Source organism: Petaurus breviceps, unplaced genomic scaffold (genome assembly GCF_028583685.1).
Source record: "Petaurus breviceps papuanus isolate PSGF00001 unplaced genomic scaffold, PetGlider_PUasm1.0 91133, whole genome shotgun sequence".
In the NCBI taxonomy this organism is placed as follows: Eukaryota; Metazoa; Chordata; class Mammalia; order Diprotodontia; family Petauridae; genus Petaurus; species Petaurus breviceps.
The window spans coordinates 5,631,813-5,656,668 of NW_027187419.1; the positions used below are offsets into that span (position 1 = coordinate 5,631,813).

At 44.2% G+C, this 24,856-nt stretch overlaps 1 protein-coding gene and 1 long non-coding RNA gene across 3 annotated transcripts in view; one reads left to right on the forward strand and one right to left on the reverse strand.

The window, feature by feature from the left end:
• Window positions 1–24,856, forward strand: part of DRD2 (dopamine receptor D2) — a 101,018-nt gene that overhangs the window by 57,081 nt on the left and 19,081 nt on the right. The window contains exon 2 of the mRNA XM_069079722.1: window positions 14,044–14,365. Coding sequence (XP_068935823.1) covers window positions 14,057–14,365 — 309 coding nt within the window. The 5' untranslated portion in view covers window positions 14,044–14,056. The remainder of the gene's footprint in view (window positions 1–14,043; window positions 14,366–24,856) is intronic.
• LOC138155541 (uncharacterized) lies at window positions 4,963–8,328 on the reverse strand. 2 transcript variants are annotated; one of them, XR_011166857.1, is made up of 3 exons: window positions 8,192–8,328; window positions 7,008–7,388; window positions 4,963–5,366 (listed from the first exon to the last, which is right to left on the reverse strand). It is a non-coding gene; the product is annotated as an uncharacterized lncRNA (long non-coding RNA). The 2 variants fall into 2 exon arrangements; XR_011166856.1 differs by having other exon boundaries at window positions 7,008–7,477.

Below are 24,856 nucleotides of genomic sequence, written 5' to 3' on the forward strand. Positions count from 1 at the left end.
AGTCTAGCATATATCCTTGAGCACTCTAGAAGTCTTGGTTTGGCTTAGAGCTTGGATTCAGGGCAGCTAGGTGGCACAGTGGATAGAGTACTGGACATAGAGTCAGGAAGACTCATCTTCCTGAGTTCAAATCTGGCCTCAGACACTTATTAGTTGCAAAGCCTTGGGCAAGTCATTTAACCCTGTTTCCTTCAGTTTCCTCTACTGTAAAATATGCTAGAGAAGAGAATGGCAAACCACTCCAGTATCTTTGCCAAGAAAACCTCAATTGGAGGACCAAGAGGCATCTTAAAAACTGTATATCAGTTTTGAAGGCACTGAAAAGCAACATGTGTGTGGTGTCATCAGGTTACGTCTTGGGACCCCTAAGTCAGAATTTCAAGGATGTTCTTTTCATATCCCACCCAATTAGGAAACGTCACTCAGGATATTTAGAGCTAGAAGGGACCTTAGTGATCATGTAATCAAACAGCCTAGTTTTACAAACGAGGAAACTAAGAGAGGTAGTCAGTGAAAAGACCAGTACAGAGGCCTAAAACTGCAAGTCTGGGATGGATCTCACTATATCATGCTACTTCCTTGGTAGTATTTATGTCCCAGCCCCCTTTTCGCCTATCTTTCTCCTCTTTCTCCCTGTCTCTTTACCTGTATGCCTCTTCTTTATTTCTTTCTGCTTCTCCATCTTTCTTTTCTCCTCTCCTGTGCTCTTCTCCTCCTCTTCTCTTTTTTTCCTTTCTCTGCTTTCTTCTCACTTATTTTCTCTCTGTGTCTCTCTTATTTCCTCTCATCTCCCTTTTTGGTCTGTCTGCCTATCTCTCTCAGTTGGCTGATTAATCAGTTTCTCTGTATGTCTCTCCCTCTCTTTCTGTCTCTTCTTTCTCTCTTCCTGTCTCCTCTTCTCTGTCTCTCTCTTCCCTGCCTGTCTTTTCTCTCTGTCTCACTGTCTGTCTCTGTCTCTTCTTCTCTCTTCTTTTCTCTGTCTCTCTTCTCTCTGTCCTGTCTTTCTTCCTCTCTCTGTCCATATCTCTTCTCTTCTCCCTCCCTCACCCCTTTTCTTTCTCTCTTCCTCTCTCTGCCTGTCTCTCTTTCTTTTTCTTTATGTCTTTTTTCTCTATATCACTGTCTCTGTCTCTTCTATCTCTCTTCTTTCTTTATCTTCTTTTCTCTGTCTCTCTCTTTTCTCTCCTGTCTTTTTTCCTTTGTCTGTATCTCTCCTCTGTCTCTACCTCTCTCTGTCTCTTCTCTTTCTGTTTCTGTATCTGTCTCTGTCTCACTCTGTCTCTGTGTCTCTCTGTCTCCCTCTTTGTCTCTGTCTCTATCTCTCTGTTTCTCCCTCTCTGTCTCCCTCTCTCTGTGTCTCTGTCTTTGTCTCTGTCCCTGTCTCTCCTCTTTCCTCCCTCCCCTCTTGGTCATAGTTGGGGGGACAGAGAGGAAGAGAAGGAGAAGGGGTTTCCCGAGGGTTTCCAGCAGGCGTTCTTCACTGGGTATCATTTGGCTGGGGCGCTCACATACCATTTTTCTGATCAATGCTGCCTTTTTCATAAAGCAGAGCAATTTTCTGCCAAATACCGAGGATTGTTTTTGTCCCTCTAGAGTAATAAGGTTCAGGATTTGTCTCCCTCTTGACTTTCAAGAGCATGTTTTCTCAATTCTTTCCTGAAATTAAAGTAAAGGTCAAGAGGCCGGTCTGAGACAGAGGCTCGGAGCCAGGCTCGGTGCTTCAGCAATCAGATGCACCATCACCTTTCTCAGCCCCTGCCAGGAGCCTCCAGCTCCCTGCACCCCCACCCCCTACCCCTCCATCTCTAAGCCCTAACCAAAAGCCAAGCAGAACTTGAGGAATTCGCGTCCTTTTAAAGGAAAATTGAGCTAAGGGGGAAACAGGGGGGTGGGGAACAGTATCAGCCCGTGGGCTCATTTTTAATTTGGATCTGGCTGGCTATTTATAGAGCCTTAGTTCCCCCTCCCCCAGGACCCCTCCCCTCTGCCTTCATGCAAATTCCTCCACCCACGTGAGCACAAACCTCCCCCCCCCCCAGCCTCCTCTCCCCTCGATGCTCCCTTTCCTTCCCTCACCAGTTTGGAGCCTCTGGGTTTGTTAATCAGAGGGCAGCCGAAGAACAGAGCGTAACACCACCTCTCCATTTAGCATTACTGCCGCCCTCCCCCCTCCCTGCATTGAGTCACTTAAGCTAACAGTTAATTAATTTGTGACACTTTGACAGTTTGTGAGAAGATGCTTTTTTAAAAAATGAAGCCATCAAAAACCTGCAGGGATGGGACTGTCAGGTAGACATCCCTTTTGTATAGGTAACTAGGACTGGATTGGTGCACCCCACTGGGGGTGGCTCCATCGCTAATTCACTGTGTAACCTTGGGCAAATGCTTCCATTTATCTGGATCTCAGCATCCTGCCTCATCTGTAAAAGGAAAAGGTCAGACGAGGCGCTCGCAGAGGTCACTTCCCACGCTAATATTCTGATTTTACAGATCGCAGCAGCTCTGCCCTGTGAGAGGACCAAGGACAGAGACCAAGCAAAGTCTCTCTCCCGCAGGCTCTGATGTCCTGCTACTAATAATCTGTGACCTTGGGCAACTCCCAGAATCGCAGAAATTTCTGAGCGGGAAGGGAGGCCAGAGGTCAGCTAGTCCAATACATACTTAAGCAATGTGGTTGGGTTTGTCAGTCCTTCATTCTCCAAGAGGACCAATGACATCACGAGGGTGATGTCTTGACTAGTGTGTGTACTGGATTGAAGTGAGGCAGAACTGTCCAGTCACCTTCTCTGCAACAGCCAACCAGGGATCACCTAGCCTTGACCTGTAGAGCTCTAGGGAAGGGGAATCTGTCCTGCCCCAAAGCAGCCCATCTCCCTTTAGCCCCACTTTCTTTGTTAGGAAGCGCTTTTTTGTGTTATACTATACTACAAATTAACACTCATGGCTCCTAGTTTTGCCCTCTGCAGCCAAGTAGAACAATTTCAATCTCCCTTCCAAATATTTGAAGTTAGCTACCATGTCCATGTCTTCCCTTCTCCAAGTTAAACATCTTCAGCCAATCCTTCCGGTCCTTCATCTCCCTTGTCTTCCTTTACTACAATCCACCTCTCCAGTCCTCAGGTTTTTCATCTCTAAAAAGAGGGATTAGGGGCAGCTAGGTGGCGAAGTGAATAGAGCACCAGCTCTGGAGTCAGGAGGACCTGAGTTCAAGTCGGTCCTCAAACACTTAACACAAAAACTAGCTGTGTGACTTTGGGCAAGTCACTTAACCCCAACTGCCCTACCCTCCCCCCTTCAAAAAGCCAAAAAAAAAAAAAGAGGCATTGAGGCTAGCTGATTTCTAGGGTCCTTTCCAGCTCTGTATCTTTTAATTGGGCCTGAAAAAATGGTCTTTTCCCTCCAATGTGCTTGATGTTCCCCAGACCTTCCTATCACTCAGGATACCTACCCATGAATGCTAAATTACATCCAATTCTCAGGAACTGGGACTTCCATAAACTTGGGGAAAAGTTCATAAATAGCAAATTAACTATTGCTCATGTAGGTAGTGAAAACCTAGCCCCAAAGGCTTGCTTTAGGGTTAATGCTGGCTTCAGGCCTACAGTGATACTCTCATCTATTTGAAAAATGTCCCAGTCTGGGTGATCCAAAGACCTTTTTCTCTAGGCTCCATCTGCAAGGATGATACAAGTGACATACTCTCAATAGACCATGCATGTTATGTTACTTTCCCATGCAATGCCCATTGTGTACATATTTGTGACATATCTGGTTGGGTTTAGGAGAGCCACCTGTGATTGAGATAGTTAGGTGGTAGAGTGGATAGAGTACTTAACTTAGAGTTAAGTTATGCCAGAGGGTTGTTATGAGGACAAAATAAGGTAATATGTATAATGCATTTTGCAAACCTTGAAGTATTATGTAAATCTTAGTGATTATTATGGGATAAGAGAGCTAGTTAGAGCTTAATCCATTATAACAAGCCTTCCTTGGAATAACCCTGTGAGGTAGGTAGTAAATATAGTTTCTCTCATTTTAGAGATAAGTACTTTGAGGCTTAGAAAGATTCATGCTTCTGGTAAATTCATAGTATGAGACATTGTGGGGGTGGGGGGTTGTCAAGACCCTAACCCAATCTGAAGAGAAGCCACCAAATGACTCAGACATAGCCCATTCAAATCCATGATTCTGGCTCCAGCTCTCAGCCACAGACCAGAAGCCTGGGTTAATAAGAGCAGAGTACTCTAACCTGCCTGTTGGCTAAAGAGAACGGAGTCCTGCCCACCCCAGGCCATGGGACACCATCCCCACTGAACATGAAACTGCTGTGTCAACCTTGTATCACACCCTGCCCCTGCTAGTGGAGGCTGCAGCCAACAATTCCAGTTGTTGCAGTGGAAACAACCAAAAGTGCTTATGGAGTTGATCCAAAAGTAATAGACCTAATCGGCACGATATTTTGCATCTAATTTGCATGCTGTTCATTTAGTGTCAAAATATACCAGACACCCGCTTAGCCCCCATGCTGGCTTCCCCTCTGTGCTACCCCAGGGGCCCTACATCTTTTCTCAGCATTCCATATTCTGCTTCCCCATCTCCCCTCCTCCTCTCTTCTCTCTCAAATCTTCTGGCTGAGTGCATTCCCAGCCTCACCTGCCATCCTTGTTTGAGGTACAGTAGGACTGTGGAGGCCAGAATGGGCTACATCTGAGTCATTTGGTGGCTTCTCTTCATATTGGGCCAGGGTCTTAACAACCCCCCACCCCCACAATGCTTCATACCCTGAATTTGCCAAAAGCATGAATTTTTTAAGCCTCAGTGTCCTTATCTGTAAAATGGGGGAAACTACATTTACTACCTACCTCACAGGGTTATTCCAAGGAAGACTTGTTATAAACTACACACACATACACACACACACACACAAACACACACATATAAAATTTATAACATAAACTTTATATATGTACATATATATGAAAGCTTGTGAACTATACATAATATACCTATATAACATACATATGTAACTATATATATATTTAGAAACAAAACTATATATTAACAAAATTATATGTTACAAACAAAAACTATATATTATACCAAGCCTTCCTATAGTGCTATATAAGATGCATTTTCATTTGGCAGAGGGTGAGAAGAAAGGGGTAGAGAGAAGATACATGGGATTTAGTGGCAGGATAGGAAGGAACTTCACAGATCATTTAGTACTCCCCTTTTATTTTATAGATGAGGAAGTTGGGCTCCAGAGAATTTATCTCATTTGCCCAAGATCACAAAGATAGGGAGTAGCTCAGCCAGGATTTGAAACCAGGACTCCTTACACCACATCCAGTCCTCCTTTCATTACCCTAAAAGGAAAAGATCCAGGAATTATTTCCTCCTGACTTTAGTAATGGTTAAAGATTTTCCTTTATATTCTTTTTTTTTTCTGTTTGGAGGGGGAAAGCTGGGCAGTTGGGTTTAAGGGACTTGCCGAAGGTCACACAGCTAGTAAATTTTAAGTGTCTGAGGTGGGATTTGAACTCGGGTCCTCCTGACTCCAGGGCCAGTGCTCTATTCACGGTACCACCTAGCTGCCCCTTTCCTTTATATTCTTTACCTTCCTGAAAAGAAAACTGAATGTACCAGAAAGAAAATGACAGAGGCAAAGGAAAGAGGGTGAGGCCATTGCCTACTAATGATAGTGATATTTGGGGTTCTGAAAGGCTGAAGTTTTTGAAGGGTGGTTATACAGAAGGGTTAGATGAGTCTATTTCTCCCTTCTCCATGGAGCATAGAACCAGAAAGGGGAAAAAAAAAGAGACAAGCTGTAACTAAAGTATTAAGGCAAATTCGAGGAAAGACTTTCTGACAGAATGGGTGGCCAGGTTTTGGATCATTTCTGGGGGTGTTTCCCTGGAGAACAGAGCAGAGGGTTTTCTCAGCAGAAAGTCGGCACCTGGTGATGGGTGGACAATCTGGGGAAGAGAGAGATGGCTCCAATCTGTGATAGGTTTGCCCAGGAGAATTGGGGGGGGGGAATCTAGGGCATAGTGTGTCATTTGTTTTTGGGTTATGGGGGCTCTGTAGCATTGAGACTAAGGATAAGATGCAGAGACAGAAACAGAGAGAGAGACTGAAACTAGCTTTTTTGTTATTTCACAGAGACTTAAAAATGTTTTCTGACCCTGCTGTCTAATGTCGGGCTCCTATTCTGCATGATTTTACAACTGAGGTCATGGCAACTTGGTCCCCCACTTCAAGGCCAGGGCAAGGGTCATGCCAGCTTTAGGTGTAGTGGGAATGGGGGGGGGGAGGGAAGCAGTGTCTGGAGGGGCACTCTCTTATTCCCCTCCCCCTCCAGCAGGCTTCTCTCCTAGCTACCATACTAGGAGGCTGACATCTATCAGGAAGCCATCACATCTGATTATTGGGTCTTAATTCATCCTAGCTACTGTTTCCTCCTGAGGGGAGGAAAGGTGACAGTACCCAGATGTGACAGGTATGCTGGACCCTGGCTCAGCCTCGTCAAGTCAGAAAACACTAATGGTCTAGACTCTGGGCTGAACTCGGGGACTGAAAGAGGTCACATGTGACTGATGACCCGCAGCTCTGCTTAGGGACAGAGGTCCTTCATGCCCTTGGAAGCCCTGAGGGAGGGACCCACTTGTCTCTTCTGAAGAGGGGAGAAGGACAGGGGAAACCATGTGCTCCCTTCCTTTGGTGGGTTCCTCTTCTTTCTGATGGCCATGAGGATGCCGCGGCGGCCCTTGCCTGTGCACATGAATCTCCTTTCTCACAGGGTTTGGAGGTTTTAAAGGACCAAGAAAAGCTGAACTGATCAGACCAGCTTCCTGCATCCATCTGTGACACCCCATCTCCCCACCCCCTCCCTGCTAAGCCCCCTCTCTGCCATTCCCCAAGGCTTTGCTCTGAATCCCTTCCATTCAAATAAAGAATTCACTTTTTTTTCCTCCTTGTAATCACATGACCCTCCACTACCCACTCACTTGCTCCAACAATAACCACCCTCAGCTGCGAACAAATGGATTATGGAGGGGGAGGGAGAACAGCAAAGGCTGGCAGACAGGCTGTCGAGGGAGTCCATGACCCATCCCTTGGCTCCAAGTCAGACTTGCTGCAGACATCACTGCTGTTTGTGACTTGATCAGTGCAGTCCTTCTGAATTTGCTTTGTCCTCCCTTTCCTGTGTGTCTGAGATGGCAGGGATCTGGTCTTCCTTTGGCACATGGATTTCCATCGTAGCCGGGGGCCACAGCTCAAGCCTGATGCTCCAACATCCAGTGAGTGGGGCATTTGGGAGGTTGTGGAATCTCCTGGATCAGCTGACAGGAGAAGTTCATACAGCATGCCTCACCCTCCTCACCCACCTGCAAATCCAAGTCACTTCAACATACTGTTCTGGAGATGCAAAATGCCAAAGGATTTCCCCCCCCCCCCATTAAAATGCTCCAAGGCTCTGAAAAGAAGAGGGGGGATGATGTGTTTAAGACAGACGTGTCTTAACAGGAGTCTAAACATGTTAAGGACTTGCTACATTTTAATTAGATAACTTAAGTTTAAACTTTTAGAGCAGTGGGGCCCAAACTTGCTAGATATATGGGGGGTGGAGGCCTGGGGGACCTTCTTGTTGCTGCTCACCCTCCCCTCCTCCCATTTCTACTTAACTGAATTTGTGCTAGGCTCCAGAATTTCTAGTTATAACTCCACCACACCTTAACCTTGCAAAGTGGAGTCCTTATAAACTATACCCTTAGCTAAGCAAGGAACTCGCCTACAAATTCCCCTCTCCTCCTCTCCTCCCAGTGGCTCCAGGCAGCAAGAAAAGCTTGCCTTTGGTCTCAGGCCAAAAGTTGACACTCCATTCCCCATGTTGTGCCTGAGAGAAAATAGCAAATTTATGTGCTGGCTTTGGCTATAGACCCCTAAGGGGGGGAGGTGTGGCGGGAAGACTGGGGAACGACTCTTTCCCTTTTCCAGCAAGTAACTACAGGAAGTTGCATTTACAGGCTTGGGAGAGACTGCCAGCAACAAGGGGGGGGGGGATGTTAGGCATCCAGGCAAGCCCACTCTCATGAAGCCTCTGTCTCCTTGGCAGCAGGAATAGCCATCTGTACTCCATTCCATCTCTCCTGCCATTTGGTCCATCCTGGGTGTAAGGAGAGGTACCTACCCTCGTCTCAAAGCGATCACCTCACTTCCAGCTTCTTCCTGATCCAACAAGCCCCAGCACCCCTGGACCAGTTCTGGGGCTGATTCCACAGCAGCAGGCCCAGGCACCCACGAGCCCCGCCTTCCTAGCCCCGCTCCGGAACTGGGCTTTCAAGCTCTCTACCTCATTCCTAGACACCCACTGCCACAGAATCTCTGATACCGTTCTCCAAGGCCCTGGAATAATGTCTCAGCCCTCCATAATGATCATAGCATTAGCTAGGTGTTTCAAGTTTTGCAAAGCTCCTTACAAATGCTCTCTCATCTGATCCCCACAATAATACTGTGAAGTAGAGGCTGTTATTATTCTCCCTCTTTTTTTTTGGAGGGGAGAAGGCAAGGCAATTGGGGTTAAGTGACTTGCCCAAGGTCACACAGCTAGTTAAGTGTCAAGTGTCTGAAGCTGGATTTGAACCCAGGTCCTCCTGGCTCCAGGACCGGTGCTCTATTCACTGTACCACCTAGCTGCCCCCATTATTATTGCCATTTTACAGGTGAGAATCTGAGGTCAAAAGACACTAAATGACTTGATCAGGATCGTATAGTTAGTAAATGTCTGAGGCAGAATTTGAACTCAGTTCTTTTTTATTTTAAGTCTACAGCACTTAGACTTGGACAGAGCACTTGGACACTACACCACCTAGCTGTCTCTATCATCACTGAGTGTCTGGACATCTTCCAATAATCACTGATTAAAACTTTGTCCAAGATTTCCCAGACCTAAGAGCTAGGATTTACACATCACTTGAAGATTTACAAAGTGCATTACAAATATTTTCTCATTTTATCCTCACAACAACTCTGGGAAGTAGGTGCTATCATTTGTCAAATGAAAAGACTGAGGCAGATGACTTGCCCAGGGTCACACAGCTACTAAGCATCTTCCTGACAATTCTTCCTTATTCCAGATCCAACACTCTCTCCATTATACCACCTAGTTGCTAAGTCATAAAAAAATTAAGAACATTATTTTTATAGATGATGCCATACCAAATAATCATAATCTCTAGTCTGTATAGAATTAAAAATTTAAAAAAATAGAGCCTTAGAAGAAGTAATTAAAATTATGTGGACACAGGATAGGGTGCTCATTATCATCCTCAGCCTGACATGTACTACAGATTTGTACCAAGAATGCTTTCAGTGAGCCTATAGAAGGTGAGCTCACATCCTAATGCTTTGTTTAACCAGAAAAAGAAATTGTTTTATCCACCTACGCAATGAGCCACCAAATATTAAATATAAGAGAATAATAGCAAGATAGCAACTTGTCCCAGAATCTTTTTTCTAATTGATTTCTATTGCACATTGAGAATGCTATTCAATAATAATAGTAAGGATTAATAACAACAGGACTGTTTTTAGCTCAAGTCCATGGACGAAGATGAAATGAACGAGATGATAGTGATGGTCACTCACATTTAGGGAGGACATTCAATTTGCAGAGTCCTTTGCATGTATCCTCTCATTTGATCTCACTGATTTCCAGACTTCCTGTCCCAACACCTGCTGCTCCCTGGTCTCCATCACACGCACCAGGAAGGTAGGTCTTTCACCCCAATCTCACTCAGGGCCTCTTTAACCGTGAGTATACTGATCCAGACATACTCTGCCCTGCCTGGAGTCTGCACCGACTCTGCCCCAGCCTCCATAACACCAACCCTCCAGGTCCTTTAACAATAAAGTCCTTTCCTTAGCACTGGCTCCATCCTTCTCTATCATCCGTCTTAGCACATTAGGGTTATAATTCTTACCCTTTCCAATATTTAATCCATTTAGCTTCATTGCAGAGGCTATATCTACCCTGTATCCCCAGAACACTGTAGCCTTTCCTTACTCCCCCCAAATGTTCAGAGACTGGATTGGGAAACTGAGATCCACTGTCATTTGCCTCCTCTGTCCTGATTCATACAAGCATAGGAATAAAGAGATACCTTATCAATAGTCCCCTGTTACTAATAGGCACCTGGACCTAGTAATAATAGCTAATATCAGCTTACTATGTACCAGGCACTGTGCTAAGTGCTTTATAATTATTATCTCACATTATAATTATTATCTTCATAACAACCCTGGGAGGTAGGTACTATTATTTACCCCCATTTTACAAATGAGGAAACTGAGGCAAACAGAGGTTAAGTGATGTACCCAGGGTCATACAGCTGGTAAGTATCTGAAGGTAGATTTGAACTGAGGTCTTTATGACTCCAGACCCAGAAATTCAGTGCTACCTATCAGTTGGACATCAGGTCTATCACCCTTAAGAGCAGAGCCTCAGATGCCAGGCCTCTTGCTGCCAGGACCTCATGCAGGGTAAAGCTTCAGACACTAGAGTGATTCCCATGCTGGGAATCTTCAACTCTCTTGGGATGATGCAAAAACAAACACAAAACCTAGTGCTAAATGTGAATTGTCAGGCCTCTGAAGATCTAGGCACCCCCAGGTACTTCCTGATCCAGATGCCTCACCCTTCTCTACTTATATTTGAGAGAGAACAAACCAAAGCCCCTATTCATGCTCAAAGCACCCCTTCAAGGGGGAGCTACAGTCAAATGGCACGACCTTGGCCTATGGCTTACAAACTCCAACTTCCTCTTCTAAGCCCAGTGATTCAGTGCTAGGTGAACATCCCCTTCTTCTGGTCCTGCTCCCCTAGCTCACGTTCCCATCTTCTTCAGCTCTACTATCCTGCTCCTGCCGACTCTCCATTGTATCTTCTGGAATCCCTTTCCCCTTATCTTAGATTTCTTCTTCTCACTTTCCCTCCACCTTCTTGCAGTCATGGAAACCTGGCCTCCCCCAGAAGACAGTGAATCCCTGTCCACTCTCCCCAGCAATGTCTGATACATGAATCCAAGAGGACAAGAGGAATAGTCTTTGTTCCTAATTGCCATTTTTAGACCTTCCTTCTGCTGCCATCACCCAGCAACATCCTTTTTAAGTTTCAACCTAAGATCCCTATGTTTTGACTGGTAATGTGACTGCTGTTCTTGACCACTATTTCAAGAAAAGCTCAGTCATGCTTCAATTTACTTCCTATACAGCCTAGCCAACCAGCTTGCTGCTGGGTGAATACAACTTTCTTCTCTCTTCCCACTCCTTCTTCTTCCCAGTTTGAGAACTGTGAATCACTAAGTATCAAATCATCTCTATCATTGTTGCTGGATAGGGTATGTCAACTTATTTCTTTCTGGTCCTTTGCTTTCAGCATGAAAGTACCAATCCTTGGCCCCTACTCCCCTTTGTGTGCTGTTTCTCCCTTTAGCATGTAAGCTCCTTGAGGACTGTCGTTACCTTAGTATTTGTGTTCTAGCACTGAGCATAGTGCTTGGCCCATACTAAGCCCTTAATACATATTTTTTAATTCACTCATTCATACCTTAGATCTCGCTTATTATTACCCTTAGATTTTCTACCTCTGTGGTCCAGGAATTAGTCTCCCTGATCACAATATCTGATTTTTCTTTTCTCGCTTTGTCTCACTCCTCCTAAACCCATTCTTCATTCTCACCTCAACCTCCAATCACTCCACATCTTCCTACTTTCTTAATCCATCATGCCTAATATGGCCTTAATTTCTTCCCTTTGTGGTCTTGACTTTGTAACTTTTTTTTTTTTTTGCTTTTAACCACTTCAACTATAAGCTGTCCTGTGCCCCTGAATCCCTTTCTTCCTTTGTCCCATGATTGCTCATGTCTTGCTATTTGCCAACTATGGTTTATCTCTGCCATCCACCTTCTTGTGCATTCTCTTTCAGCCAAAATGATGTACTCACTGGTCCTTGAAGAAATTTTCTGAACTGCAGTTTTCTGTTCTTTAAAATGAGAGGAATTTCAGCCGTATAGAAACGGACTGGATTCCCTTCAGAATGAGTTTCTCATTTCTATAAATCTTCAAAATAAAAGTTGAAGGATGTGAAGAGAATTCTTGTTTGGCTATAGATTAAACTAGATAAATTTTGTGGTCAATCTTCCAGCACTGGGGTTCTTATTATATGGGCTCTGAGGTTCCTTCAACTTTAGTGTTGAAGGAAATAGCAGTCACTTATGAAAGGAGCTTCCCAAGTCATGAGCACTGGGGTGAGAACATTCTACTCTGTCCCATAGGTCTTCCTGTGATCACTCCACCTACAGAAAGCCTCAAGGAAACAAGTCCAAACTCAGTTCTATAAGGGCAAATCTCACAGATAGATGGGACAAAGTTAGTTGGCCACCTTCAGTTTAATTCTGTAGGCAATTATTAAGCACCAGCTGAATTCCAGGTACCATACTAGGCAATGGGGATACCAGGCAAAGTCTCTTCTCTCAGGGAGCTTATACTCTATTGAAAGGAAGAAAAAGCTAAATACACAAATAATGAAATACAAGATAGATACAAAGTACAAAGTATTGGGGCAGGGGGCAACCACAAAGGGCTGGAGAACAGGAAAAGGTCTCTTGTTGGAAATGGTGCTTGAGCTGAGCCTTGAAGGGAGTTAGGGGTTACAGGAAGTAGAAGCTGAAAGTGGGGGGCTTTTCAGGCATTTGCCTATACAGAGATATAAAGTGGGATGTCATGTACAGGGAACAACAAATAGGCCATTTTGTTAGGAATGGAGATCAAATTAGGGGAAGTTATATGTAATCAGCCTAGAAAGATAGGCTGGAACCAGATTATGAGGGACTTTAAGTGCCCAGGAGAGGAGTTTCTATCTTATCTTTGAAGCAGCAGTTATAATTATCAGTTGATAATTATGCTGTATACATTTCTATATTACTTGTCTCCCACATTAGAATGTAAACTCCTTGCAAATAGAGATTATTTTATTTAGAGATCTTGTTATCTAGGTCCCTAGCACCCAGCACTGTTTGTGGTCCATAATGGGTAACTTAATAGAGTCTAGTGATTGATAGATTGGATTGGATTGACATGGCCAGACCTGACATAGACATTTTTCCTGAGGACTTTTAAGCCAAGAAAAGGTCATCCCATATTCAATTTGCATCTGTTCCCTTTCGTGATTGCATAAGAGCTGGGGACCCCTTTAACCTCCACCGGTGTCAAACTAGGCACCAGCTATATTCAAAGATATTTTTCCCCAGTGTAAACAGCAGGGGTAGCACTAAGCCAAAAAAAGGAAAATGACTTTCTTGGGTCAGTCTCCATGATTAGATCTAGTCCCTATGAGCTCAGAGTCATGGGGGTTAGAGGAAGAGCTGTGACATATATTACATTTTCATGTATAAATGTCATCTTCTCAAGTAAACTACAATTGCCTTAAGAGCAGGAATTATGTCTTATCGATTCTTGTATACTCCTTACCTCCAGAGTGCCTCGAGCTCAGGGCTGAGAATCTAGTAGGTATTGATAATTTCTGGTTCACTTAGTGAATGGTAATAGAAATTATACAGTTATGGTACCTATGGTGTAAGATATACATGTTACTGACTTTCAGAGGCTGATATTCATGTAGGGAATTCTGTGAAGAATACTAGGTTAATTCTCCTCACTCCCCCAATAACACTCCGGCAACCCTGACCATATCATCTCCCAGGCCAAATACTCCTTCCTTCCTCTCCCTTGTCACAGGCCTCAACAATGCTTTCCTATGGGAGCAGTGGTAGTTTGGTGTAGCATTTTCCCCCTCTCCCTCCTAAAAGCTGGCAGAAAGGATTGGACTGAAGACACAAGACCTGTTCGATGCTTCTCTGGGCTCCCTGACTGACTGGAAAGCAGCTGCTTTCTTCCCCTCCCCCATTATGGACAAGACCCTTTGTGCACTCTGACCCCACCTCATCTTCCATTCCCCAGCTCACTCCCTGTGTATCTTTTTAGGAACAGAGCACAGATGGCCAGTGGCTCCATTGCTCCCATGGATCCCTTGAACCTGTCCTGGTATGATGATGACCTGGACGGCCGGAATTGGTCCCAGTCCTTGAATGGGTCTGAGGCAAAAGTGGACAAGCCCCACTACAACTACTATGCCATGCTGCTCACCCTGCTTATCTTCGTCATCATCTTCGGCAATGTGCTAGTGTGCATGGCTGTGTCTCGAGAGAAGGCGCTCCAGACTACCACCAATTATCTAATCGTCAGCCTTGCTGTGGCTGACCTCCTCGTGGCCACGCTGGTCATGCCCTGGGTCGTCTACTTGGAGGTAGGTGCATCCTTCCCAACCCTTTTTTTTTCTTCCCATACTCTTACCCCCTTCAGAAGAGTAATGGGGTATCAGGACCAGGCTCCCACTTCATACCATTAAATCACCATGTGGCTTCACCTTCTTGGGCTTCATTTTCCCTCCACTGTAAAATGGGGAAGGAGCATACTCTTTTTTGTGAAACATTTAGGACTTGGCTAATCCCATAGCTCTTAGTAACACAGTTGAGATTTAGAAACCATGGCACCACAAGATGTGATAACTCCCTAGGAGAGAAAGTCATATGATGCTTTTCTTCCCAAGTCTCCCATCAGACTCCTGAAAAGGATCTGGCAGGAACAGGCTTAAGTTAGGCAGATCAGTTTGGTCTGCTCTACTAGTCATTTAATGATCATGGGCTTAGATCCTTCCTGTGCCCTCTCTTTCTGTTGGAATCTTTTTCTATCCACTTACAACGAAACCTGAAGTATGGCTCAGGTTTGAAGTAGAAAAAGAGAGGGGGTTAGCTGTACAGAGACAGTCCCCTATGGAAGCATTGATTCAGAGATGCAGAAAGGGACAATAGTCAGTGGAACTTCAAGCTGCCATCTTGGTAACATCTGGGTAGAAGGAATGGGTTTAATGGTAAGCACCGTTCCCTGGGAATTGTGGAATCAGTGCTGATGGAGGGTTCCTAGACGTGTTTTCTCTCCTGCTATACTTTCTGACCTTTCTGCTACTTCCTGAAAAGTAGCTGTGCTAATGGAAAGAGAATTAGATTTCCTGTTGGAGACTGCTTATATCGATGCATGTGTGTGTATGTAATACATAATATACTCCATAATAGATAATATGCTATCTAGTAGATGAAATATACTACATAAGATATAATGTGCACCATAATCAAGGCTAGCTATTAATATATGATTAGATGGGGCCAGAACAAAGTGAGATCTGGGGGGCTAAAGTGGAAGGTCATTCCAGACCAAAAGCTAACGACATTTTATCGCTTTGGATGAGCACATACAACAGCCAACATCCATGTAGATAGTACTTCGTAATTTACAAAGTATTCTCTTTAAAACCACCATGTGAGGCAAGTAGTATAAATATTCATATTTCCATTTTGTAGATCAGGCACTGAGGTGAAGTCACTTTACCCAAGATCACATGACTGGTGAATGGGAGAACCAATACTCAAATTCAGTTCAATTCAATGAACTGTATTAAATGCCTACTATGTGCAAGGCACTGTCTAAACTCTGTGGATACAAAAAGAGTCAAAAGTCTTTCCCTGCCCTCAAGGAGCTTGCAAGGTAATGGGAGAGACAGCATATAAACAAATATTTACAAAACAAGCTATTGCAGTATAAGTAGGAAATAATCAACAGAGGAATTAAGAGAGAAGGTGGGATTTTAGTTGGAGCTTAAAGAAAGGCAGGTCAGCAGTCTGAGCCTTGACTTGAGGCCCAGAGTTCTTTCCATTGTACCTGGGTTTCAGCCCCTGAACTATATTGCTTTTCCCCTGACCTAATCAAGGCCAATTTCATTACACACAGCTCTGCCAAAAGACAGTCCTAGATCCCCAGAGACAAAGTAGAGGCCACTGCTGCAAGGGAGGAGATGTCCTGCAGGGCTGCAATTGGCTAATGCAGGGCAGGGCAGCCCCAACATCCTGGGGTGGGGATGCGGGTATTGGGTCATATAGGAGCTGCACAAGAGAGGAACTGATGACCAAGCATTGTCCCTCCCCCGCCTTCTGCCTATGATGCCTCTTCTCTGGGATTCACAGACTCAGGGTGAGGAGACTGGGCAGGGAGGGGTGGGTCTGATGGCTTCACCCTTGCATACATTAATAGGTTCAGCTGCTGCCTGAGCTTCTCAGCAGCTCTGGGAGCAAAATGACTGAGAGGGTGGTGGATGGAGTGTGTGCCTTGTGGTGACTGGCCCAACCCCTGATGCAAACAGGGCCAATGGGTGAGGGGTCAGTGTTCTAGGGAATTTCTGTGGTCCAGAATCCAGATCATTGAAATGGTAACCTGACTTTCTCCCTTAGAACCATAACCAGGACCTAGTGGTCTCCCATTAGGAGTTCTCACACTCCACAGAGCAGGCAGCTCAAGACTCACCCTCCTTCCTGCCCTGGCTCTTAAAGCAGAAAGACAAATGAGAGGGAGTCACCATCCTCAACCCCAAGCCAGAGGAGGGATGTCTTAGATTTTGCTGCCCATATGTGCTTAAGGGAAGCTATTGCTATTATTCTGATGGCCCCAACCATAGAGCTGGCAGAGTCAGTCTCCGGGATTTGGGTGAATACATAGGCTATGCTGGTACCAGGAATGCTTGTCCCTGCTAACATTCCCCAGATGGGCTCTATCAAGACCTCTGGGCTTGAATCCAGCTACAGTAGATAAAGGGATGAACTTGGAGTGAGGAAAATCTGAGTTCAAATCCTACCTCAGTTACTTACTAGAGATGTTACCCAGGGCAAATCACCAATAATAACACCTGCCTTGTAGGATTATCAAGAGGATCAACTGAGATAAATAAAGTCCTTTGCAAACCTTAAACTGCTAGAAATGTATTTAACTATGGCGATCATCATCATCACCATTGTTCTCATAGCCCCACTCACTAGGCATCACTACCGTAATAAGCTGTGTCCCAGAACTCTAAGTCTGAGGGAGTTTAAATGGTCCCAACCCAATCATCATTCTGCTTACCATTAAAAGACTTCACAAAGCTTTTCCCTAACATCAACACTTCAAAGTAGGTAGTAAAGAATTGCTATCTCCATTTTGTAGATGAGGAAACTGAGAGGTTAGCAGACTTGCCTTTGGTCACACAGGGGCCATCACAACTAAGATATGAGTCCAGGTCTCCTGGCTCCAAATCTGGGTGTTTTTCCATGACATAATAGTTGTCTCTTCTAGGCTACACTGTTTACAAGCCAGATCACACCTAACCTATTCCAGACTGATGATGGAACAGCTTATTTCTTTAAGATGACTAAGGGAAAAAGATGTCACAATCTTCCTTAGTCACCCATTCCCAGGTCCTATAATCCTCAGTCCTGAAAAAGTTCTTGCTTAGAGCTGACCTAAATCTGTCTTCTCCGATTGAAGGCAATGTCCATAACAAAACCCCTATTGGAAGGAACCATTGTCCACAGGAAAGAGTCCTCCCTCTCTTTGATCTTTGGGAAATAGATGTATTTAATGTCTCTCACTTATGTTGAATATCAGGACAGCAGATGTAAAAAAAAAAAAAAAAACCAAACAGAGTTTAGCACACAAACCTGGCCTGCCCTAAGGTTAGAAGGCTACCTAGCAAAGGCTAGAAAGAGTGTCTGTTCATAGCAAAAAGGTAATAACTTTGCACCTGGTGTAACAAACATCCTATTAGCATAAATTATTCCCCACTCCCCTCCCACCACCTCAGACACAGCCTTGGAGTCCTAAGTAAACTGAGTTATTCCCCTTGGGATTTGGGGGAAAGAGCAATAAGAAGTCATCAGAAGATAGGAATTTGTTGTGGTTTAGTCTTTTTTCAGTTCTGTCTGACTCTCTGTGACCTCATTTGGGATTTTCTTGGCGGAGATACCAGAGTGGTTGGGCATCTCCTTCTCCAGATCATTTGACAGATGAGGAAACTGAGGTAAACAAGGTTAAGTGACTTGCCCAGGGTCACACAGCTACTAAGCATCTAAGGTCAGATTTGAACTCATGAAGATGAGTCTCCCTGACTCTGGGTCCAGTGCTCTATCCACTGCATCACCTAGAGATCATTCTGTCTGTTCCTGATTTGGAGTCTGACCTTGGGCAAGTCACAGACTCTCTGGGCCTCAGTTTCCTCAACTGACAAGGGGGGCAGTATGTTAGATAAATTCTGATGACCTCGTCCAGCTCTAAATCTATGATCTTATGAGTCAGAAACCAAATATGAAAGCCTGGGTTAGTGGTCTTTGAATTCTTTTGGTTGTACCCTCATTAGTCAATATGTGTGTACATAAACACACACACACACACACACACACACACACACATATATATATATATATATGTATATATATTTGGTGGTGGTAGTGGTTATACTGGGGGAAGGGTGTCAGGCTTAGAAGGGGGAAATCTGAGAGCCTGAGGTGGGGGTGGAGGGAGTAATGGGCCATGTAGCAGGTAAAGGGAAGGTGCAGTTATATTGGAGTTGGCCACCTTGATTGACTATCACCTGTTTTCCAACCCCACAGATAGATGATCACACACTTAGAGGCTCCTGGCCACCACTTTGGAGACTCCTGGTCTAGAAGGGAAGGTGTGCAGTGATATGAGGAATGAAAGCAGAAAAGGGACTACAGAACTTTTGGGATGCCTCTATAACTCATCCAGACCTCTTTTATCCAGTCAAACACATACCCAGAGTTCCCTGAGGCACAGGTGTGGCTGGTGCTCCCTGTTGCACTGTCTGAAATGCTGGAATGAAATGACCAAAGATCCCAGGGGCTCCCTGGACATCCCTTAGTTTTGCCCTGTTCCCTGTCAAGTCATGGCCCGGCCTCAGAATCTCCCAGGAGTCAGAGAAACAATATTCTCTTGTTCCTACTCAGGGCCTGTAAGAATGAGCCTTGGCCTATTCTTTGTGAACCAATCCCACCCAGGATAAAAGCATCTAGCCTGGCTCCCTCTAAAGTCATAATTAACTATAAATCTTAGCCCTCTGGGTAAAGGGTCAGTATAAGGAAGTATAGGGGATAGAGTGCTGGACTTGTAGTTATTCAGCAAGTCCTGGGTTGGAATCCCACCTCTGGCATTTATAGTCATGTAACCCTGGGCTATATGGCCCTTGATCTCCCTTAACCTCAGGTTCCTTTTGCTTTTTTATAAATGAAGGAGTTTGGACTTAATGACCTCTAAAGTCCCATGATTCTAAGAAGGGAACTGGGGCAGATCATCTACAAGGGAATTAAGGTTTGGAGTTGGCCAGGGCCAGGATACAGCAGAAAATGTAACCATGGGTGTGGTCCAGGGAATAGACCTTCCTCAGCTCTGCCAACCCACAAGCCTCACTCTTTCCCAAAACCCACCTTTGCCCCCTCCAGGAAGTACTTAACCACAAATATCAGTGCCTAAGACAAAGTCTTGCCTGACCTTCCCTAGTTACAGTTTGCCCCCTATTCACATAGGAACATAGAATCCTAGATTTATAGCTGGGCTGAACCTTAGAGGTCATTCTAAATTATCTGCTTAAATCTAAGCTCCCAGACATTTAAAAGTCTCGCAGGCCCTCAGCTCACAAATTCTTGCTTGTAAGAAATCAGGCTTAAATGAAGCAAGAGCATTAGCAATCGACATCAGTGTGGTGTCATGGAAAAAACACTGGACTGGAGCCTTGGACTGAGTTCTTGACCTAGCTCTTTCACTAGCTGTCCATGGGAACTTGGGTGAATTATTTTACTTCTCTGGCCCTCACTTTCCTCATCTGTAAAATTAAGAATGAATGCTAAGATTCCTTCCAGATATAAAATTCTATGAGTCTACCATTTGACTACCTTTTTTTTCTCTAACCTCCTACTCAATGAGACATTGTTTGAGTTTAGAAGAGCTTAGCACCTAGGAAAGGCCAAAAACAAATGGGCCATTATGAATGAATGAATGGAAAGTCATTATTAAACACTTCCTAATTCTAGGTGTATCCTTAAGCTTCAATCCTGGGCAGCTAGGTGGCATAGTAGAAACAGTACTGGATCTGGGATCAGGAAGTCCAGAGTTCAAATCCTGCCTCAGTGTAAAGCCAAGCATGAGTAGATTTCCAGAGGACTGCTGCTGTGAACAGCTTTAAAGTTCTGATTACATAATATAGTAAACTCTGTTTATTCAGCAGCAAATTATGGCAAAATATTCACAGAAACCAAAGTATAGCATTCATAATGTTATGATATAATAAGTTATCACCAAAGTGGCCACATAGCCTTCACCAAAGCGGCCACATAGTTTTAAACAAAGTACAAATATTCAGTAAGCCCTTAACTCAGTCGTCCTTAAGGAGCAGGCCTCCTTAAGGAACACAAAGTATAAAGGTCAAAGTTCTCCACCCTTAGGTCACAGTAAATCATAATCTTCTCAGTAAGCATTAGGTACCCAAGAAGAGGTCTTTTCATCTTGACTGGAGTCTGGCTCTCAGATTCCATGGTTCTTCTTCCATGGGTCCAGCTCCTGCCCGAATCTACCCAATTGTCACCTGGATCCACAGGCAGGTAGCTCTCAGCTCTTCGTCCAGTTCCCATTTCATATTGAAGCTCACAGTGTCCAGTCCATCTCAAGTCCTTCACAGTTCCTGTTTCTGGAAGACAAAGCTTAACAGAACCACGATAATATTCATACACATTGCTGGCACCATCATCAATTCACTATGTGCCTATGAAACCAACAGAGACCCACCAACAAGGTCTGAGAACTCAACACACATCACAAACAAAAATCAACACAGACAGAAGACACAGAGTGCTGCCACCACAAATGTTCCCTTCTCAAAATCTACCACCACAAGTGCTCTCTCAGTTCTGCTCTCTCCCAGCCTGGGCTTCTCCTTATATATGGTCATTAAGCTCCTCCCTGTTCTGCCCCTTCCTATTGCATCAGCAACAGAGATTCACAAGTTCTGTTTCTTTCTTTTAAAAGAAAATTTTTTTAATTCTTTTTTTTTCTTTTTGGAGGGCGGAAGGCAGGGCAATTGGGGTTGTGACTTGCCCAAGGTCACACAGCTAGTAAGTGTTGAGTGTCTGAGGTTGGATTTGAACTCAGGTCCTCCTGACTCCAGGGCCAGTGTTCTATTCACTTCCCCACCTAGCCGCCCCACAAGTTCTGTTTCTTAACAAAGACTTGATATAATCATGGGCAAGGCTTAAAAGAAACTTGAACTGAAACAGGGTGCTGAATAATTAAATAACTGAACCAAGGAGTTAACTACTTCTTTGCTTACCATTATGCTCAGACACTTACAAAGTGACTCTGGGCACGTTACTGAACCTCTCTCTCAGCCTTATTTTCCTTTCCTATAAAATGGTAATGATAATAATAATAGTACCTTTCTCCCAGATATAACTATATAAAGCACCTGTGAACCACAAAGTGCTATATAATAGCTATTATTATTTCTGTTCTCTCTAAAATCTTTTGGTTATTTCTTAAGTCATAGCTTTAACTATCATCTCTAGGCATGTGGTTCTGAGATCTATGTATCTTTACGTAGAAGAGAAGCCCTTTCCCCTCTTTCTCTCTCCCTCCTCCCCCACCATCTCTGTGTCTGTGTGTGTGTCTCTCTCCCCCTTTCTCTGTCTTCCTGTCTCTCTCCCTCCACCCATCTCTCTCTTCTCTCTGTTTTTCTCTCTCTCCCTTTCCTATCTCATCTCTTCTCTCTGTCTCTGTCTCTCTCTCTCTCTCTCTATGTTTGTCTGTCTCCCCCTCTCCCCAATCCTTCATTACCACCAACCTATTGGACATTTCCAACTGGATATCTAATAGGCATCTCAAGATCAACATGCCCAAAACAGAATTCATCATCTTTACCCTAAAACCTTCCCTACTATCAAATCTCCTCATTTCTGGCATCCTCATTCTTCTACTTATTCAGGTTCATAACCTTAACATCCTCAGTTCTACCCTGTCTCTCACCCAACATATCTGTACAGTTGCCAGATCTTGTCATTTCTATCTCCACTACATCTCTCACTTCTATCCCTTTTGGTCTATTGCAAAGTCACCACCGTAGTGCAGGCTTGGCCTAAACTATGGTAATGACCTCCTAATTGGTCTCCCTGCCTCAAGTCTTTCTCCTCGTTCATACATTCGGTTGCCAAAGTGATTTTCCTCAAGCACATATCTGACCACATTGCTCTCCCACTCAGCAAATCCCAGTGGTTCACTGTTGCTTCTGGGAAAAAATAGAAAATCTTTTGTTTGGCTTGGAGTAACGTATCTCGCCAGTCTTGTTATATATGTCTCCCCTTCCCACATTCTGTGGTCCAGCCAAACTGAACTTTTCTCTTTTCTTCACACATAGCACTTCATCTCTTGTTTGCATGCCTTTTCATCACATTCTACCCTTATTTACACTTCACTGAATCCCTAAGTAGTTCAGGCTGAGGGGTTGGGGAAGAGGGAAATCAGACTAGCCATAAGAGAGACCTCTAATTTGCTTACTTCTAGACAGCTTAAAAATCATCTTCTCCAAAAAGCCTTTCCTGACCCATCCAACTGCTATGGCCCTCTCTCCCTCCCCAAGCACCTTATATCTATTTTACATATAGGTACTTGTCTCATTCAAAGAACATAAGCTTCTTTTGAAGGACTGTTTCATTTTTGTCATTGCATGTCTAGTGTCTAGCCTCTGTCTGACACTTGATTTATGCTTAATAAATGCTTTCTTATTAATTGATTGATTACTATGTGCCAGGTAGTGTGGTGACCTCTACAAATACAAATACAAAAGTGACATAGTCATTCCCCTCAAGGAGATTACATTCTAATAAATAGGAGGAGAGTTAAGATAGCAAGGAGAAGGGAGTGTGAGGAAAGTCACAGGGTTGACAGGTGAGTTGATACATAGGGCGATACTTTGACGCACCATTTTCAGGAATACTGGTAATATGGTAGCATTGATTTGATTACTGAGACCAGAGAAAGAGGTGGCAAGGGGGAGGACATACATAGGCAGATAGCAATATGAATAGTTTGGGTGGATGTGAAGAGTTGTCTAGCCTGGAGGTCTGGGGATCACCGAATAAAGTGGTCTAGTTTGAATGGGTGTTCATTCCCTTACCAATGGAGACAGCTAGACCTCTAAGTGGGCATTCAAAAGTGAAGTGGCTTACCTTTCCCTCAAGTTGGGGGCATTTTCCTGTCTGTCAGGTCCAGAAATGATACTCTAAATAAGGTGAGAATAGAGTGAATAGCAAGGTGGTTAACTGGTTGGCTGGGATATGGAATAGGATCACATGAAAGAAATCTTATTTTCATCACCCGTTCTCTCTCTGTGTCTCCTTTTAAGCCTAGGTAGGATGGGAAGGGGAAAGAAAGGCAAAAGACATATAATAAGTGCCTGCTAAGGTGCTATGCCAAAAGCTTTGCAAAAACTCCCTCATTTCATCCTCAAAACAACCTGGTGAGATAGGTCCTGTTTATCCCCATTTTTGCAAATGAGGAAACTGAGGCAGGCAGGCAGCAGTTAAGTGACTTGACCAGGATCACACAACTAGTAAGTGTCTGAAGCAGGATTTTAATTCACCTTCCTGATTCCAAGTCCAATATTCTTACCCACTACCCCATCTAGCTGTCTCGAATAACCTGCCCCTCTTCACATAGATAAGTATAAGGTGCCCCATCACTGTTGGCACAATGCCCAAATCCCTTTCCATGGAGAAAGCTTCTGATACTGGGAAGCAGCTGCCAGCTAATGAGGGCTGGGCAAAGTGTCCTTTGCAGGTAAAAAAAAATATGCTCCTATTCTGTTTTTCCCTTCCTCCCTCCCCTCTTCCCACAGGCCTTATGACGGCCCATCCAGCTGTCACTCAGATACCATGAAAGAGCCTCCCCCCCATCTTGTTAGCACATCTCTCTCCCAAACAGTTCTCAGTGAAGATCAGGAAGCCCAGGAGAAGAATCTTCAAGTTAGCTTTCTATTTCAGAACCCAAACAATAATACCCTGGGGGAAGGTTTCCTGTCTTCCAAGGAGAGGCTTCTCTCCTCAGCATCTGGTGATAGCTGCTCCAATGCCCACTATTGGGCTTAAATGCTGAGTTTGGTTTCATGCCCCAGAGCCTGAGAAAGCAGTGACTGGAACAGGACAAGTTATAATTAGTCTCCACATTATGACATGTGTCAGAGTCAGCACTACTCAACTCCACTTCTCAGGAAGGGAGAGGGAAACATTTCTTTCTTACTTGTTTTATTTTTTTCCTTCTATTGGTAAAAACAAAAACAAAAAATCGGCCCAGGTCTATGAGCTTTTGGGGGAAGTTGTAACCTGACCTTCTTCTCATTTAATCCCTATGGACTACATTCATTTCAAATAGAGAGTTGTGCTTTAATTGCACAATTAAAGGTTTGGGGCAGTGCTGAAAGCCTTTCATTCCTCTCTTGACTCTGCTACTGACTCTATGGACTTTCTGTAGTAGGTCTCTGAAGCCTTCTCACCCTTCTCACCACTCCACCCTTGCAGTCCCTTCTTCTGATTGGTAAATTCCTTCCAGAATCTCTCTTTAAGGAAAATACTCAGGCTAACTCCATTAACTTCTTCATTCCTCTTTAAGCTCTATTACTGACTTCATGGACATTCTTCACTATGCCTCTGAACCGTATCTTCACCCTTCTTCCCCCATTCAGTTTCTTTTTATGTTATCTTCTCCCATTAAAATGTAAACTCCTTGAGGTCAGGGCTTTTTTTTTTTTTTTTGTATTTCCTGCTTAGCACAGTGTTTGGCATGTAGTAAGGGCTTAATAAGTGCTTGTTGACTTGAC